This window comes from Carlito syrichta, unplaced genomic scaffold (assembly GCF_000164805.1).
Source record: "Carlito syrichta isolate Samal-C Ts95f unplaced genomic scaffold, Tarsius_syrichta-2.0.1 Scaffold315400, whole genome shotgun sequence".
NCBI lineage: Eukaryota > Metazoa > Chordata > Mammalia > Primates > Tarsiidae > Carlito > Carlito syrichta.
In genome coordinates this window covers 352486-369683 of record NW_007259496.1, presented here as the reverse complement: position 1 = coordinate 369683, position 17198 = coordinate 352486, and the positions used below count along the sequence as shown (strand labels likewise).

General features: G+C 53.7%; 2 protein-coding genes across 4 annotated transcripts in view; one reads left to right on the top strand and one right to left on the bottom strand.

The window, feature by feature from the left end:
• Positions 1 to 6802, top strand: part of SMARCD3 (SWI/SNF related, matrix associated, actin dependent regulator of chromatin, subfamily d, member 3) — a 39350-nt gene extending 32548 nt beyond the window's left edge. Inside the window, exons 1-12 of one of the 3 annotated variants that reach the window (XM_021706268.1) lie at positions 1 to 46; positions 1838 to 1880; positions 2993 to 3115; positions 3235 to 3357; positions 3604 to 3699; positions 3864 to 3965; positions 4184 to 4345; positions 5309 to 5406; positions 5578 to 5713; positions 6027 to 6149; positions 6265 to 6366; positions 6612 to 6802. In XM_021706268.1, the coding sequence (XP_021561943.1) occupies positions 1854 to 1880; positions 2993 to 3115; positions 3235 to 3357; positions 3604 to 3699; positions 3864 to 3965; positions 4184 to 4345; positions 5309 to 5406; positions 5578 to 5713; positions 6027 to 6149; positions 6265 to 6366; positions 6612 to 6665 (1146 nt within the window). In that variant the 5' untranslated portion in view covers positions 1 to 46; positions 1838 to 1853 and the 3' untranslated portion in view covers positions 6666 to 6802. Of the gene's footprint in view, positions 47 to 1837; positions 1881 to 2992; positions 3132 to 3234; positions 3362 to 3603; positions 3700 to 3863; positions 3966 to 4183; positions 5407 to 5577; positions 5714 to 6026; positions 6150 to 6264; positions 6367 to 6611 lie in introns of those variants that run through there. The other 2 variants (XR_002481257.1, XM_021706269.1) reach the window with 2 other exon arrangements.
• Positions 6803 to 6938: 136 nt separating this feature from the next.
• CHPF2 (chondroitin polymerizing factor 2) lies at positions 6939 to 13250 on the bottom strand. The gene is made up of 4 exons (XM_008072701.1): positions 11565 to 13250; positions 10221 to 10785; positions 9463 to 9645; positions 6939 to 8390 (listed from the first exon to the last, which is right to left on the bottom strand). Exons 1-4 carry the CDS (start codon positions 11843 to 11845, stop codon positions 7083 to 7085), a joined length of 2337 nt encoding a protein of 778 aa, XP_008070892.1. The 5' UTR covers positions 11846 to 13250; the 3' UTR covers positions 6939 to 7082.
• Between the last annotated feature and the right edge of the window lie 3948 nt (positions 13251 to 17198).

Sequence of the window (17198 nt, the reverse complement as noted above, 5' to 3'; positions counted from 1 at the left end):
AGAGCCAGGGCCAGCCGGTGCCCACCGCCCCCGCGCGGAGCCGCAGGTGAGTGGGGGGCCCGGCGCGGGGGGGGCTGTAGGGGCGGGCCCTCAGGACCCAGGTTGGCGAGGAGCGGGATTGGAAGGGCGAGGAAGAATGATCAGCGGGGATCGAGTCTTCCAGGGATGGGTGCCCTCCGAAGAGGTGGGCTTAGGGGACACTGGCCTAGTTCTTTTGTGTGCCCGCCGTAGAGACAGGCTGCAGCCATCGGTAGCCAGTGCCCCTTGCCTGAACGCACCCCTCGCCCTTCTCCTTGTCACCTGCTCAGCCCCTCTCTCCGCCCCTCAGGTTCTGGGTGATGCTTCATTCAGTCTTTGGGGTGGGGGCGGGGCTGGCAGTAGGGCCGAGCTTTGGGACTGTTTCCCAAAGTGTGGTTCTCCGCTGCACCCTCCTGCGAGTCCCCTGGCAGACTGTCCTAAAGCCACCCCAGATCTCAGTCGGAATCTCAGGCCATGGCGTGGAGCCTGGGGATTTGCCCTGTGGGTAGGTGGTCTCTGCCCAGTCCTGCCCTCTGGTGATTCTCATGCACTCAGAAATTGAAGAGCTGCCATAGTGCGCCCTCTGGGCCGGGTCTGCCCTCTAAGCTACCAGGGCCAGCCCATTTCCTTTTCTGAGCAGTTGGTGACACCCCAAAAGCTCCTGCTGGCTCCTGGCACAGCCGTGTCCCTCTGGGTTTTAGTATTTAGCCAAACACGCATGCTTCTTTTGCACAACAGATGGATTCCTATGAAAGGTGTAATATCAATTTTACCTCATTATTAAGTAATTTTTACACGTCAAGGAAAATTCACCACTTTTAGGAATCTCACGAATTATTTTGCAAAGTGAATCGTCATTTTACACAGCAAATAGTAATTCCCTGATTTGTCTTGTATACATAAGGCATTTCACATGGATAATTTGCTTAAAACAAATCACACCTTTAATGAAAGCTGCTTGTCTACCTTTAGAATGGATTTCTGAATTGGGAGGGGGCAGTGGTTGAGATCACCACACGGGGGCAGTATGGAGCCGTCCTCTAGCTGCGTTTTAATCTCTTGACCCGCTAAGGTTTTTCCGGGGTACTTTGGGGAGTCAAAAGCAGCTAGTGGGTCAAGAAGAGCCCAAATCCCAACTGCTACTTCCCAAGGTCCGGCCAGTCTGTCCCCAGCCTGAAGTCACCCACACAGGAAAACACACCCATGCACTTTCTCTTTGGGTCCCTATGGGGTGTGTCCCTTGCCCTGTTGGCAGGTGGTCCAAGGGCATAGGCACCCCCCCCCGTTCCCCCCCTCCCCACCCATCGGCGCTCCCTTCCAATCCCCGGGTAGCAGGGATACAAGTCTCACCAGCTTCACACCATCACCTTCTGCTCCAGGGATGGGGGGGGAGTCTGCTCTCTCTCTCCCTCTGAACTTAGAGGTAACCCCTGCTTCACAGAAGAGAAAGGTCCTCAGAACCTTTCTTTCCTCTCCTCCATCCTCCCTCATCCCCAGCTTTCCTCAAACACTTCTGCAGCTCCCATCTTTTGGCAGCACCTCCCCTACCTCTCAGTCCTCCTAAGACTAAATTTTTTGGCCCTGAAGATGTGGTAAGGTGGAAGAGGGCTCCTAGGCCAGAGAATGGACGGGTCGCCCCTGCTTCCCTGGAGAGGACAGAGTGCCAGTTCCACTGTTGTAGCCCCTTGAGCAGGCAGACAAGCGGGCTGTGGGAACCCCAGCCAGGCGGGCGGAGATGTCGGGATAATTTAGCAGGTGGCCTCGTTACTCCCAGATCTGTCGCCATGGTAACCTGGTTTTTTCTTTAAAAAACGTACAGTGCCAAGAGGAGGAAGATGGCTGACAAAATCCTCCCTCAAAGGGTGAGTGCCTTTCACAGCAGCCCCCAGCCCACCCCCCACCCTTTGCTGCTCCGCCCTCCTCTCCCTGCACCCCAGTGCTGCCTCCCCTTCCCTCCTCAGAAGCAGAGCTTCAGCATCACAGTCACTTTCACTTTTTGTTTAAAAAGCTCATTAAGAAGTGAGGCTCCCCAGGCCAAAGGGAGGGGGAGGGGCAGAAGGAAGAAGCCGAGCCGTTGGGGCCAGAACACTGGGCTTGAGGTTTAGGGGGCTGAATTCCAGCAGTCCAGAGATAGAGGCATGGGACCAGGAGGGGACAAGAGCTAGGATATCAGAGGCTGCCAGGCAGAATAAAGGGAACAGAAGATGGCCAGAGGTCCCCAGCATCATAAAGAGACTGAGGCCCAGCTGGATATTGGGGTAGCATGGTTGAGACACCAAGTGTGAGAGCTGGGTGAGGTGCAAGGTAGAAGCAAGCAATGATACCTTCTACCTGTGTCAGGGACCCAAGCCCCTGAGCACTTTGAGGGGCCCGAGGGAAAACCAACAGCCATATGACATGGGAAATGACAAAATGAGGAGGCCAAAGGCTAGTGTTTGTTGGGTTCCACAGTTGCTACCTCTTCCCCTGATGATAAAATGCATGGCTCTCCCAATCCCAGCACTTTGGGAGGCCGAGTGAGTAGACTGCCTGAGCCCGCAGGTTCAAGACCAGCCAGGACAACTTGGCGAGACCTCATCTCTACAATAAATCAAAAATGAGCCGGGCGTGGTAGTGCGCACCTGTAGTTCCAGCTACTTGGAAGGCTGAGCGGAAGGATCGCTGGAGCCCAGCAGTCGAGGCTGCGGTGGCCGGGAGCAGCTACTGCACTCCAGTCTGGGCGACAGAGTGAGACTCCAACTCAAAAAAAAAAAAAAAAAATGCATGGCTCTCCCTAGAGGGGGAAGCAATTTGTATCCCTACACATGGAAGCACCTACTGCTGGATAACGAAATCCTGGGAACAAGTCCTATCCCCGCTCTCAAAGTCCCACACCTTCCCTCTACATCCTTTGTATCCTGGGATCACACGACACACATTCCATGTTACAAGATTGCCTGAGCCCCTGATTCCTGCCATGCTCCTCCTCCTCCAGATTCGGGAGCTGGTCCCCGAGTCCCAGGCCTACATGGACCTCCTAGCCTTTGAGAGGAAACTGGATCAAACCATCATGCGGAAGCGGGTGGACATCCAGGAGGCTCTGAAGAGGCCCATGAAGGTGCCTTAGTTTGGGGGTAGGAAGGGAGCTCGGAGTCCTGTGCCCAGGATGGGGAAGCAGGGTGGCTCTGGGTGGGAGCACACAGAATTCCCTCTGTACTATGCTTTTTATTTCTACAGCAAAAGCGGAAGCTGCGTCTTTATATCTCCAACACTTTTAACCCTGCGAAGCCTGATGCTGAGGATTCTGATGGCAGCATTGCCTCCTGGGAGCTGCGGGTGGAGGGGAAGCTCCTGGATGATGTACGTCCTGGCCCAGGTCTCTCCAGGTGTCCCGGGGTGGGTATGGGCCGGGTTGAGAACAGAACTAGATGCCTGCACTAAGGGTTAGGGAGTCAGCCCTGGCCAGGGTGGGTGGGCAGGCCTAGAGACACACTCTGGATGCAGAGGACTGCATCTATTTGTGCTGCCCCGCCCACTGCCAACTCGGCCTCCTTCCGCACCCGTGGTCCCTGTTCTGCCCCCACAGTCCCTGTTCCTCTTCCACAGCCCAGCAAGCAGAAGCGGAAGTTCTCGTCTTTCTTCAAGAGTTTGGTCATTGAGCTGGACAAAGATCTCTATGGTCCCGACAACCACCTCGTTGAGGTAAGACTGAGATCCCTTCTGCCCTCGAGTCACTACCCTCCCACAGGCCTGAGGCCCTGAAGAACCTGCCCAGATTTGGATCAGAGATCACCCTAGAGCTGGAGCCCTAGGCTCTACCACTCCTGACCGGCCTTTGGGTGACCCAGCTCTCCTCTCCTGGTCAGTGGCATCGGACACCCACGACCCAGGAGACAGATGGCTTCCAGGTGAAGAGGCCAGGGGACCTGAGTGTGCGCTGCACCCTGCTTCTCATGCTGGACTACCAGGTCTGCACCTTCTATGCCACCCTGCACATGTCACACCCTCGGGGCAGGTCTAGTTCCCAAAGTGGTGCATCCTGAGAGCCCCTTCTCCTTGCTACCCCATCCTTTCCAGGAGCATGCTTCCAAGGAGCCCAATCACCACCCTCCTCCGCCCTCTCCTGAGCTGCCAGGCCTTGGGTTCTTTCCATTCCCTCCTAATTTTCAAGCTCCCATTCTTCCAGCCTCCCCAGTTCAAACTGGACCCCCGCCTGGCCCGGCTGCTGGGGTTGCACACACAGAGCCGCTCAGCTATTGTCCAGGCTCTGTGGCAGTATGTGAAGACCAATAGGCTGCAGGACTCCCACGACAAGGAATACATCAATGGGGACAAGTATTTCCAGCAGGTAACCTGTCTCCTGAACCCCGGGATCTGGGGAGCAGGCAGAGTCCTCCAGCGGGGCAATACTTCTCTTAAAGTAACCACTACCTCTCCCTTCTAGATTTCTGAATAGCAGAAGCGATACACAGTTGTGTTCTTGGAGCCAAGACACCAACCAGGGTTCTAGACAGGGCCCTACCATGGATTAGCTCTGTGCTGCAGCCAGTCCATTTTAGCCTCCCCAAGTTAGGAAGATCTGGAACCCTACAAAACCAACTGCTTTCTGAAATGTAGTTTTCTTGGGATTTGGAATGAGGATCCCTGGGTTCTAATCCTGGGTCTAGACTTTGGTAAGTTACTTAGCTATTCTAAGCCTTGTTCCTTATCTTTGAAGTGAAGTGATGACACTTGTCCCATCTAATCTCTTGGGCAGTTAGGAAAATCAAATCACTGTGAAAGTGATTTGGCAAAATTCTACCGAAGTACAGAGTATGCTTATTAATGCACTTTTAAATAAACACAGCAGATAAACCTGAGGAGTAAAAATAGCAGTTGATATTTATTGAGCACTTACCACGTGCCAGGCAGCTCCAAGCACTTTATGTGTATTAATCACTGAGTTCTTCCAACAGCACTGTGAGATAAGTGTTATTATCCCCACTTTAGAGATAGAGACACTGAGGCCTTAGGTGTTAAGGAACTTGCTCAAGGCTGTATAGTAAGTGGTGGGAGCAGGAGTGATTTCTAGGCAGGGAGACCCAGGGCCACACCCTCAACCACTGCCCCACACAGACCCCCCTTCCTTGTTGGCTGTGCCGGTGACTCTCTGACCAGCATAGCCTACCCCACTCCTATCCATCATGAGCACTGAGGAATCAAACTTGCTCTCAGCTTCTTACGGGCTCTCCAGAATGAAAGGATCTAGAACTGTAATTATGCTTTCAAGCACAGAAGAGTGACTTCTCTCTCCCCAAATGTCCTGCTCCAGATTTTTGACTGCCCCCGGCTGAAGTTTTCTGAGATTCCCCAGCGCCTCACAGCCCTGCTATTGCCCCCTGATCCAATTGTCATCAACCATGTCATCAGGTGAGGTGGCCCCAGCTTGCTCCTAAAGACGAGGGAATACCCTCATTCTTGCCTTCCCTGCCCTCCTCCCACTCCCATCTTCCCTCCCTCCCTGTTGGATGTGCCCCAGCCCTGGGGCCCTTGGCCCCTGTGCAGGCATCATGGGCACCAAGGGCTGGACTTCCCTGGCAGCGTGGATCCATCAGACCAGAAGAAGACAGCGTGCTACGACATTGACGTGGAGGTGGAGGAGCCACTAAAGGGGCAGATGAGCAGCTTCCTCCTGTCCACGGCCAACCAGCAGGAGATCAGTGCTCTGGACAGTAAGGTGGGGCCCAAGCCCAGAGCTGGAGTGGGACATTCGCCCAGAGATGACAGAGCAGACTTAGAAGAGACCACAATGTGGGCCTATGGGAGATAAGGGGACACAGGGCCCTCCCGTGCTGCTTGGAGTTGAACCTCATTCCAAGTTTAGTTCTGCCCATCCCCCTCCCTTGGGACTTTAGAGGAAGCCAGGGCTCTGAGGGACTGCCCCTCACAGGAGAAGAAATCCTCTCCTCCCTCCACTTCCCACCCTTTTCCTTTTCCCTCCTCTCCCACATCACAAGCCAGGTGGAAAGCAACTATCTTTCTACCTGTAGATCCATGAGACGATTGAGTCCATAAACCAGCTCAAGATCCAGAGGGACTTCATGCTAAGCTTCTCCAGAGACCCCAAAGGCTATGTCCAAGACCTGCTCCGCTCCCAGAGCCGGGACCTCAAGGTGAAGAGGGAGACTCAGGGAGCACTGGAGTGGAAGACAAGCACATGGGGAAAGAGAGTAAACGTCGTACAGGTTGGGTACTCAGGGTTCAGGCTGACCCCATGCTCCCTCCCAGGTGATGACAGATGTAGCCGGCAACCCTGAGGAGGAGCGCCGGGCTGAGTTCTACCACCAGCCCTGGTCCCAGGAGGCCGTCAGTCGCTACTTCTACTGCAAGGTATGAGGGCATCCTTGCCCTTGAGGCTTCCCCTTTCTCCACTCCAAGAGAAACCCCTCCCTTCTCAGCTTGTGGGTGGCCCTTACCATTCCCCACAGTGACACTTCACCACACCACCTCACCATGCAGTGAACCTCCCTGCTCCCGGATACTCTTCTAGGGTAGGGGGGGTGTCCGTAGGTGGGGTTGTCCTGATCACTCACCGGGAACACTGTAACCTGCTTCTGCTCTCACTTCCTCTAAAGATCCAGCAGCGCAGGCAGGAGTTGGAGCAGTCACTGGTTGTGCGCAACACCTAGGCGCCTGTGAATGAGCAGCACTACGAACCTTCCGGCTGCACCCTGTTCCCCCAGTGCTCTGCCCTGGGCTCTGGCTTCACTCCTCTGCCACCTTGGATGGGGATGGGGGAGCTGGATTAAAGGTCATTCATCTGACAGCAGTCATGTGGTCATTGGAAACTGGGGAGGGAAGGAAGGAGGGGGAAGGCAGGAACGCAGTGGGTGCCTTTGGACGAACTTCCCATGTCCCCCAAATTCTTCTTCTTACTCCATTTTCCCTAGACCTAAAATCAGTTTGTCAGAAGACATTTTTAATAACATTTTCTTATTAAAAAAATACAGTGACAAGTCCTCCATCTATCCATCATCTTGCCTTGCCCTTCCTGGGGCTAAGACAGACAAAGGGAAATGTAAGGTCAAAGCCCTGGAAGGGGGGTGCTAAGTGCTGTTGGCCTGCTCCTGCTCAAACAGAGCCATGGCTAGCTGGGCACGGCCCCCCAGGCCCTCCAGGTTGCTGAGGCGGCAGCGATGGTAGAGTTCCTCGCTGAGCCGTGGACTGCAGTCCCTCAGGGAGAACTTCTGCACCAGCCCTGGCTCTACGGCCCGAAAGAGGTGGAGCCCTGAGAACCGGAGGAAAACATCCATCACCTCCAGCCCCTCCAGGGCTTCCTCCTCTTCCTGGCCTGCCAGTTCACCAGCCAGCCGGGCCCGAGCCGCCAGGTAGTCAGCGTTGTAGAAGCAGCCCTCTGCAGAAGCCTGCCGGTCAAATCTGCCCCCTACGGGAGCCCCCCGGGAAGGGTCAGCACCAGGAGGGGATGGGGGATCAGGGCCAGCCCCTGGGGGTCCTGGGGGTGATCTTTGTGGTGACAAGGCGGGGTTGAACTCCTGGAAATGGACTGGAAAGAAGGCCTGCCAGCCAGAAATGGCATTCATGCGGCACCGGTTGAGGACTTCAGGTCCAGGCCTTGTCCATACGGTGGTGAGGAAGAAGAGAGTGTCCACGGGGTGCTTCTTAGAGACCACATCCATGAGTCGCACCTGGGAAGGGGCCTCTGCTCGCACAGCGAGCCAGGCCAGCCTTGTCCCAGGATACCGTCGCTCTAACTCAGCTACTGCAGCCTTCACCCCAAGAAATGGGTCTGGGGCCCCACGGCCCCCTTCTCGTGGCCCATAGACCAGCAGCAGAGTGAGCAACGCATGTTCTCGTGGCTCTAGGACATTGGCTGCAAAGGCTTCAAGGAAAGCCGGAGCTGCAGCAGCTTCAGGCACCAGGAGTGGCAGCACCAGCTGCACTCGGGTGGCCTCAGTGACATAGGGCATAGGTAGGATTTCCACCCGGCTTAGTGGCCGCAGCAGGCTGACCCTGCGGGCCAGGGCCCGCCGGTGCCCACGCTGAGTCACACATTCCAACAGCAGGTCCAGGGTGTACTCCATGCCCCGTGCCGGATCAAAGCGCCGGTAGCCGTTGAGCAGCCGCTGCTTCTGGAAGCGCAGGCGGGGCTGATAGCGCCGATTGAGCTGCTCCAAGGCAGTCTCCACAGCATCGCCCACGTCTGCCCTGCTAGCCCCCTGCAGTGGGCACTTGGGAGCCCCATCTGCACAGGAGAAGGTATGCTGCTCTGTGAAGTAGTCCCAGCCCAGCACCTCAAAGCGAGAGTGTGGTATGAAAGGGGCCGGGAGCCCAATGGGCCAGCTTAGCCCTGCCTCCCCCTCGGGAGTCAGCACCGTCAGGTTCCGGATCTGAGCCTAGGTTGAAGGGAATGCACCTAATGTTAGTGCCAGCTCTAAGACCCTACCCAGTTCCGGCTGCCTGGGCCCTGAGATTCAAATGGCTGAGCTCTGTCCTAACTCCATCAACACTCAGTGAGGGGCCCCTTGGCTAATCATCGAATCCCCTGTATGTTCTATTCTTCACCTATAAAATGCAAAAGAAATACTAATCATACCCACCTTACAAAATTGCTGGGAGGAGGAGGTAGAAAATGTGCTTCTGCACAGGCAAAAGTATTTTGAAATATAAATATGACAACCTTTCTCTCCCATACTCAAAGGACTCACATCTTCTTCATAATCGGGCCCTGTTTCATCTATGCTCCACCTTTGACAATCCCCACATTCAACTAGAGAATTCTTCTACCTTCCACCCATGGGTTCTCTTGGGACAGTTTCAGACGTTCAGGAACTTCTGGGTTTTTGCCTCCTCAGTGGACAGGCAGTACTGAAGAGGAGCTAAAGCTATTCTGTCCAAATGCTGTACAGAGCTGTCTGATCCTCAGAGTTCACCTGCAAGCCCTCTTAACTGCATTAAAGTAGTTCTGAGAATTTACCTTATAAGTGCCCCTTGTCCTTGCAGTTGTTTTAAATTTAAGTATAAGGCTGGGCGCGGTGGCTCAAACCTATAATCCCAGCACTGTGGGAGGCCGAGGCAAGAGGACTGCCTGAGCTCAGGGGTTGGAGACCAGTCTGGGTAACTTGGTGAGACCTCATCTCTACAATAAATAAAAAAATAAGTTGGGCGTGGTAGCACGTGCCTGTAGCTCCAGCTACTTGGAAGGCTGAGGCAGAAGGATTGCCTGAGCCCAGGAGGTTGAGGATACGGTGGCTGTGAGTGTGCCACTGCACTCCAGCCTGGGCAACAGAGTGAGACTCTGACTCACAAAACAAAAAAAAAATTTTAAGTATAATCAGCTTCTTTCTACCCTGCCATTATACAGGGTTAGCCCACCACCCCAACTTAGCTGCCTACTAACTATATGCTTGGGTATCTCAGGCTTCCTCTGACCGCGGACCTCTGCCCACCTATTCCTCTTCGGCTCACCTGCAGTTGCTCTATTTCACTGTAAGCCCGCTCCAACTCCAGAGCACTGAAGCGTTTGTGGAGCTGGTACATGAGGGTACCCTCGGAGACAGGGTGCACGGCGAAGGCACTCAGGAAAGCTGGGCTCCCCTCCTTCTCTGGGTCCCTATTTTTGGCCAGTTCGAATGAGCGATACTGCTGCCCCTAGAAGGACCAATCAGACCAATCAATGCCACACACAAGAGTTGTCTGTCCCAAACCGCCCTTAACCACACTCAGCGTTCCCACTTGTTACCACTGCTTTGTTAGAAGGGAGGACAGAGGCACTCTTTCTAGTGACTCCCTTAACCTCAGTCCTTACTTCACGGCCGCGTTTTAGAAAGAAGGCAAGTAGACAACTAAGGATCCCCTTCTCCCGCAAAGAATCCCACTGTTCTTCAAAGGAATGAAAGCCACAAGCCAGAAAGTTCTCCCAATACTCTGGTTTGGGAGGACAGGCTGCCTCTGGGAGTCTGCTTTTCTCCAAGGCAACAGGGTGGCTCAAAAAGGAGGAGGACTGGTGAGTAGGGGCACCCTCTGTCTTGCTCAGGGGTCCATGACAAGTTGTTACTCTTGATAGCCCCAGGGTTCTAAGATTGCCAAAGGTGAGCAAGGCAGTCCCAGTGGCTGGGAAGGGCAAAGGAGGGTTTCCAAGGAGCTAGCAGCACCCAGCCTGGAAGTCAATTATTCAACCCCCACTAATTTGTCAGGTACTGGGATTGACTTGAAAAGGCTGTCACCTGATGCTGTGAGACACAGCCAATGCCCAGAGAGTCGATGAGGCAGCGTCCAAGCCACTCGTCAGGACGGGCACTGAGAATGTCTCCCCGGCAGCCATCCAGATGTGGCCGTAAGCGAAGCAGGAGACTCCGAGACAACAGGTAGCCAAAGCCCCCATGACAGTACCGGGCCTGCTCGCCTGCACCAATGAACTCCTCTGCCCGGCCCAAGTACAAGTCTTGGTTGATGCTGAGGTGGCCAGCGAGGGCCGCCAGGCGGGGCGCCTGCACATACGTGTCATCCTGCATGATGAAGAACCAGTCGTAGTCGGCCCCAAAATGTGTGTGAAGGTGTCGCAGGGTCTCTGACATGAGCCAGGCAGGCCGTTCATCCCCATGGGACACCACCTGCATCCCTGCTGGAGCCCGGGCCCCTCGCTGCCCCGTGAAATAGAGTAACCGAGGGAAGTGGTGGGCCACTGTGCGGTTCACAGCCACGGCCAGAGTGGACAGTGTGGCTCGAGAGGTCAGTACAGCCACCAGCAACCGTTCACGGGAGCCCAGCTCTGTCTGGATGTATCGAGTCCTGTGGAGAGACCAGTGTGCCAAGGGTCAACTCTCTCATCTTCAGGAACCCCGCTTGTCCAGCATATACATCCCCTTAGAAAGGAGTGAGTTGTTGAGAAAAGAGAAGGGAGAGACTGCCTTTCTTATCAATATTAATTAGTTACTGGAGTGAGTACACACTGAGTAACTGACACTGGAATTGACTTGGGAGGGGAGGAAGTTCACTAAGGATGGATTACATACATTAGATGCAATCCCTGTTCTGTTCAAGAACACCGAATCCTAATTTAACACCATGGGTGAGCCAGCACGGTGGATCATGCCTGTAATCCCAGCACTTTGGGAGGCAGAGGCAAGAGGATTGCCTGAGCTCAGGGGTTTAAGACTAGCCTGAGCAACATGGCGAGACCTTGTCTCTACAATAAATCAAAAAATTAGCTGGGCATGGAGGCGCATGCCTGTGGTTCCAGCTACTTGAAAGGCTGAGGTGGAAAGATTACCTGAGCCCAGCAGGTAGAGGCTGTGGTGGCCATGAGCATGCCACTGCACATCAGCTGGGCAACAGAGGGAGACTCCAACTTAAAAAAACAAAAACAAAAACAAAAACAGCCACCATGGGTGATACTTTCTTAGATCTGAGAAGGAAGGAAAAAATAGGAAGAAACCATGATGGAAAATATGACAAAGAATTGCTCCAAGGTACCTAATGCTGACTACCAAAGGAAAGGCAGAGGCAAGGACTTACAGCAACCCAAAACAAGGTCTGTGTCTGGGACTCCACACTCATGCATTTCTCACCTGAGCACCTTCTTGTACGGCTTGTTGGGATCCCTGTAGTAGGGGACAATTCGGGGTTTAAAGTCTTCATCACTTTGGTCTAGCCGAGTTCTTGAATCTGGATTCTGTGGCCCTCCTGGCTCTCCCACGACCTCTACACAGGGATCTTCTCCCTCACCCTGGATCCAGGAAACCCGCAAGAGGCTCAGGCTGCATCCCAGAGACAGCCCTAGGATGAGGGGTAGTGCTGGCCGCAGCACAGCCAACAGGGAGCTCAGTCGCATGGCAGTGTGTCCTGCCATGTGGGTGGCCCAGGGGGCACAGCCTCAAGGATCAATGGGTTGATGGGTGCTGGGCCAACTGTAGGCCTACAATTTTAACCAGGAAGCCTGGGGTCAAGGAGGTCAACAACAGAGCAAGGTGCGTTGGCTTCCAGGCCCAGCATCACCAGGAAGACTGTCCTCTCTTCACAAGTCCATCCACCTGGTCTTCACAAAGTGCTGGATCTAAACCTCAGCCCACACGATGATAAACATGAGAATCACTTTCACTCACAATGAGATCATGGTCTGTCTTCCAGTAGAAAGGGGAGGAGACAAAACTCAATACTGTCAAACCTACACATCTGTAGACTTGCACCTAAATCAAGAGATGGTAGCAACTGATAAAGAATGGGTTAGGGAAAAGCACATGATCCATCAGAACAACAGCCACCAACCAAAGGAGTCTGCCTTTCCTTAGTAATGCCTAGTTCTGGCATCATTCTTCATTCAAGCTACTGAAGGGTTGCTGGCCGGCTGGCCAACCGGCACAAAGGAAGGGGCCAGAGGCTCTTTTTACTCTGCCCGCAGTGTCAAGGAAACACAATGGCTACAGTAACCCCTCCTCCTACTCAGGAGTGAACAGGAGCCACCGACAGGGTACGCACAAGTTCTGCCCACCCAAATGAGGCACACAGATAGGTGACTCAGCACTGACAGCCTCTCAGAGGGGCGCCATGGCTGATGGAGCCATCTTGCAGAGCAATTGCAGGGCTGAGTCTGCAGGAAAATTACAGGAACCCTTGCTGTGGGACACCAATTTGGTGTCTGGCTTTACCAGGGCCCCAGGGACCCAATGAAACAAACCAAAAGCAAACAGGCAGGACAAGCAGCAGTTAGCGACAACGCAGGGGCTCCAAGAAGGCAAACCGAAGCGCGGCTGGGGAGGCGCCCTGAGCTACCTCTCAGCGAGCAAAGACCAAGCCTAGCCCTGGAAATAAGGCCCCACACGAGTCCTGCCGTCTGTTTCAAAACAAACAAATCGGCTACGTCACGGGGCTGCAGAGCGGGGGCGGGGGTCCAGCTTGGCTGGTTCTGCGGGGCCGGCGGCGGCGGGTAGACCGGAGCTCGCGGCTGGGAGAGGGGGCGAGACGCTGTCCTCAGGCCCGCGGGCAGGGGAAAGGCCGCGCCAGGGACTGCACCGAGGTAGCGAGCGCGGGACCAGAAGGGACGCCCGAGCCCCTCCAGGAGGACCCCGGGAGCAGTGCTGGGGGCCGGGGGAGGCCGGATGAAGGCGGTCGGGGTCCCCGGGTCCGAGGTGGGAGTGGCACCCCGCGCGCGCCTCGCAGGGAGCAGGGACCGGGAAGGGGGGACAGACCCCAGTGCCCGCCGAGGCGCCGGCTCCGCCGCTGCAGCAGCTGCCACCTCACAGCCCCGGCCCGCGGCTTCCTCTTCCGCTCCTGTCAGTCACCCGTCTCTATGGTGACCGCATCCGGCCGCTCGCTCCGCCCGCGGCCTCTCTATGGTCGCACCCGCCTGGTGGGGGGGATGTGGGCGGCCTTGCCCCAACAGCCCGTCCCCTAATTCGAAGCGTGCATCCTACAGATACTATTCCGAGGGGATCCTACTCCTGGTTAAAGGTGCCCCGTAGCTTCAGGGCAACCCCAAATGCTCTGGAAAACACACACCTTCACCCTCAACGAACAGCACGCTTCTTCACCCAGTCGGCTTGGGAACCCCATCATCCATCCGTTCTGTCACTTAAGAAATGTTTGTTGCCGGGCGCGGTGGCTCACGCCTGTAACCCAGCGCTTTGGGAGGCTGAGGTGAGTGGATTGCCTGAATCCGCGGGTTCAAGACCCTCCTGGGCAACTTGGCGAGACTTCATCTCTACAATAAAACAAAAAATTAGCCAGGCGTGGTAGCGCGCGCCTGTAGTTCCAGCTACTTGGAAGGCTGAGGCGGAAGGATCGCTGGAGCCCAGCAGGTCGAGGCTGTGGTGGCCGGGAGCGGCCACTGCACTCCAGTCTGGGCGACAGAGTGAGACTCCAACTCAAAAAAAAAAAAAATGCCAGGCATTGGTAGTGTAATTCCAACGACTTGGAAGGATCGCCTGAGCCCAGCAGGTCCAGGTTGCAGTGGCCATGAGCATGCCACTGCACTCTAGCCTGGATGACAGTGAAACGCCAACTCAAAAAAAAAATAGAAAAGAAAAGAAAAAGAAATGTTTATTGTTTGCCAGGTCTGTAACTTCTAAAGAGGTAAGTTCCAGACATCTTCACAAGCACTAGGTAAACAAGTGCATGAGGTAAACAAGTTCGGCCACCAGCACTTTGGGAGGCAGAGGTGAGAGGATTGCCTGAGCACACAGGTTCAAGACCAGCCTCGGCAATTTGGCAAGACCTCATCTCTACAATAAATCAAAAAATTAACTGGGCGTGGCGGCACATCCCTGCAGTTCCAGCTACTTGGAAGGCTGAGAGGGAAGGATTGTGTGAGTCCAGCAGGTCCAGGCTGTGGTGGCTGTGAGCGTGCCACTGCACTTCAACCTGGGCCACAGAGTGAGACTCCAACAACAACAACAACAACAAAACAAGTTGGTGGACCAGATGTGCATGGTCCCTGCTCTCAGGGAGCTGAGCATAGAGAAAGACAGATAAAACACACTGACGTACCAAAAATAAAACCTTGGTAGGAATCACAAACTGTGATACGTTCCATTGCAGAGAAGTGGACAGTCCAGTGGAAAAACCAAACAGGAAGTATTAAATTAGATTGGGAGGCCGGGTGCAGTGGCTCAAACCTGTGTTCCCAATACTTTGGGAGGCTGAGGCAACAGAGTGAGACTCCAACTCAAAAAATAAAAATAGAATTAGATTGGGGATTTAGGAATTCTGAGACCCAAAAGTTCAGTAAGACGTATACAGACAAGAAGTGGACAGTTTTTCAGGCAAAGAAAAGAACAAATGAAGGTCCTGAGATAGGAAAGAGAATGCCCTAGAGAAAAATTGGGAAGGCCAGGGCATCTAGAGACTGGTGAGGAACAATACCCAAGATGGGATGGGGGCAGGGAGGGCCTTCAGACCATCACAGTGAGTGCCCAATCAGGTTGCCACCACCTCTAGGGAGCAATCTGAAAATGTGCAGGGGCAACTTTGTTGTCAAATGATTGGGGGAGGGGGACCAAGGATGCCCTGCATCTTGTTTTCTTTTTTTTTTTGAGTTGGAGTCTCACTCTGTCGCCCAGACTGGAGTGCAGTGGCCGCTCCCGGCCACCGCAGCCTCGACCTGCTGGGCTCCGGCGATCCTTCCGCCTCAGCCTTCCGAGTAGCCAGAATTACAGGCATGCGCTACCATGCCCGGCTGATTTTTTTATTTATTGTAGAGATGAGGTCTCACTGCCCAGGCAGGTCTCGAACCCGCGGGCTCAGGCAATCCACTCACCTCAGCCTCCCAAAGGCGCGGGATTACAAGCTGAGCCATCGAGCCCGGCTGCCCTGCATCTTGTACTCAAGAAAACTGTCAACTGTCCAGATCCCACACAGCTTTCAAGTGCACAACATGAAAAAAACTGGTTATAATCTACTGATCCTTGTGCCTGTGTTTTATGCATTAGAAAAAGAAAAAAAAGAGCAATGTTGCAGAATTATAAAATGTGTTGAATTTTTGAGTAATGTAACTACTAACATGCATAGCCAACTGGGAAGGTATGGCCGGAATGGGGCGGGGGGGGGCAAGAATATTCACCAAGAAGACAGTTACAAACTTGAAAAAATAGATTTGGCAGGAAGGCTAAACCTGTAATCCCAGCACTTTGGGAGGCGGAGGAGAGTGGATTGCCTGAGCCTGCAGATTTCAGACCAGCCCGGGCCTCATCTCTACGGTGCTCAGGAGTGTGCCACTGCCCTCCAGCCTGGGTGGTAGAGTGAAACTCCAACTCAAAAAAAAAAATTAGCCAGGCATGGTAGCGCACATCTGTAGTTCACACTACTTGGAAGGGTGAGGCAGAAGGATTGCCAGAGGCCAGCAAGTTGACGCTGATGCGGCTGTGAGCATGACACTGCACTCCATCCTGAACAAGACACCAACTCAAAAAAAAGAAAAGGAAGAAAAAGTAGACTTATGGCTGGGCTCGGTGGCTCAGCCTGTAATCCCGCGCCTTTGGGAGGCTGAGGTGAGTGAATTGCCTGAGCCCACGGGTTCGAGATCCGCCTGGGCAGCAAGACCTCATCTCTACAATAAAGCAAAAAATCAGCCGGGTGTGGTAGCGCATGCCTGTAATTCTGGCTACTCGGAAGGCTGAGGCAGAAGGATTGCCGGAGCCCAGCAGGTCGAGGCTGCAGTGGCCGGGAGCAGCCACTGCACTCAAGTCTGGACAACAGAGTAAGACTCCAACTCAAAAAAAACAAAGACACAAGGAGCAGGCTGCAGACTGAGGTTCTTCCCAGTGAAATTTGACACTCTTCGGTCAGGGTGAGTTTTAGGATTCCCATCAAGCATTTGGGTTCCTCCCATGCAAATGAGGTAGTTTGATTGGTTGATGTTTGATTTTGATTGTAAACTGTTTATGGGCCAAACGGAAACTATTCAGCCTTTACAATTCTTGCAACCTCATTCTGAGATTTCCTTCCTCAAAATAGTTTACCCGATTTACCCAATTGATGCTGGTCTGATGGGACCTCATTTTCCCCCACAACTGCCATGTAAATGGAAGGAAGATTGTACTTTGTTGTGTTCAGGAATTTACTAGAAGTTATTCGCCAGTTTGGAGAACTATATAATTAACAGTCATGTCATTCATGACCTGGGCGCAGTGGCTCACCCCTGTAATCCCAGCACCTTGGGAGGTGGAGGCGAGAGACTTGCCTGAGTCCACAGGTTCGAGACCAACCTGGACAACATGATGAGACCTTGTCTCTACAGTAAATTAAAAAATTAGCTCACACAACCTCCCAAGGTTGAAACAAGAAGAAATTCAGATTAAAAAAAAAAAAACTGGGCATGGTGGCACGCTCCTGTAGTTCCAACTGCTTGGAAGACTGAGGCGGAAGGGTCCTCTGAGTGCACTCCAACCTTGGCAACAGAGTAAACTCCGACTCAAAAAAAAAAGGAAAATCATTCAGGATGTTCAGTTTTCATTTGTACTGTCACATTTAAGGTGATCCTACATATAGGTACAAGCATCTAATTGTTCTCTAGCATGCTGAAATAAAAGGGGATTTTGGGGTTGGGGGGAGGTTTGGGTCAGAGTCTCACTCTATCACCTAAGCTGAAGTGCAGTGGCACGCTCACAGCTACTGCAACTTCTACCTGATGGGCTCAAGAGATCCTTCCGCTTCAGCCCTCCAAGTAGCTGGAACTACAGGCAAGTTCCACCATGCTGGGCTAATTTTTT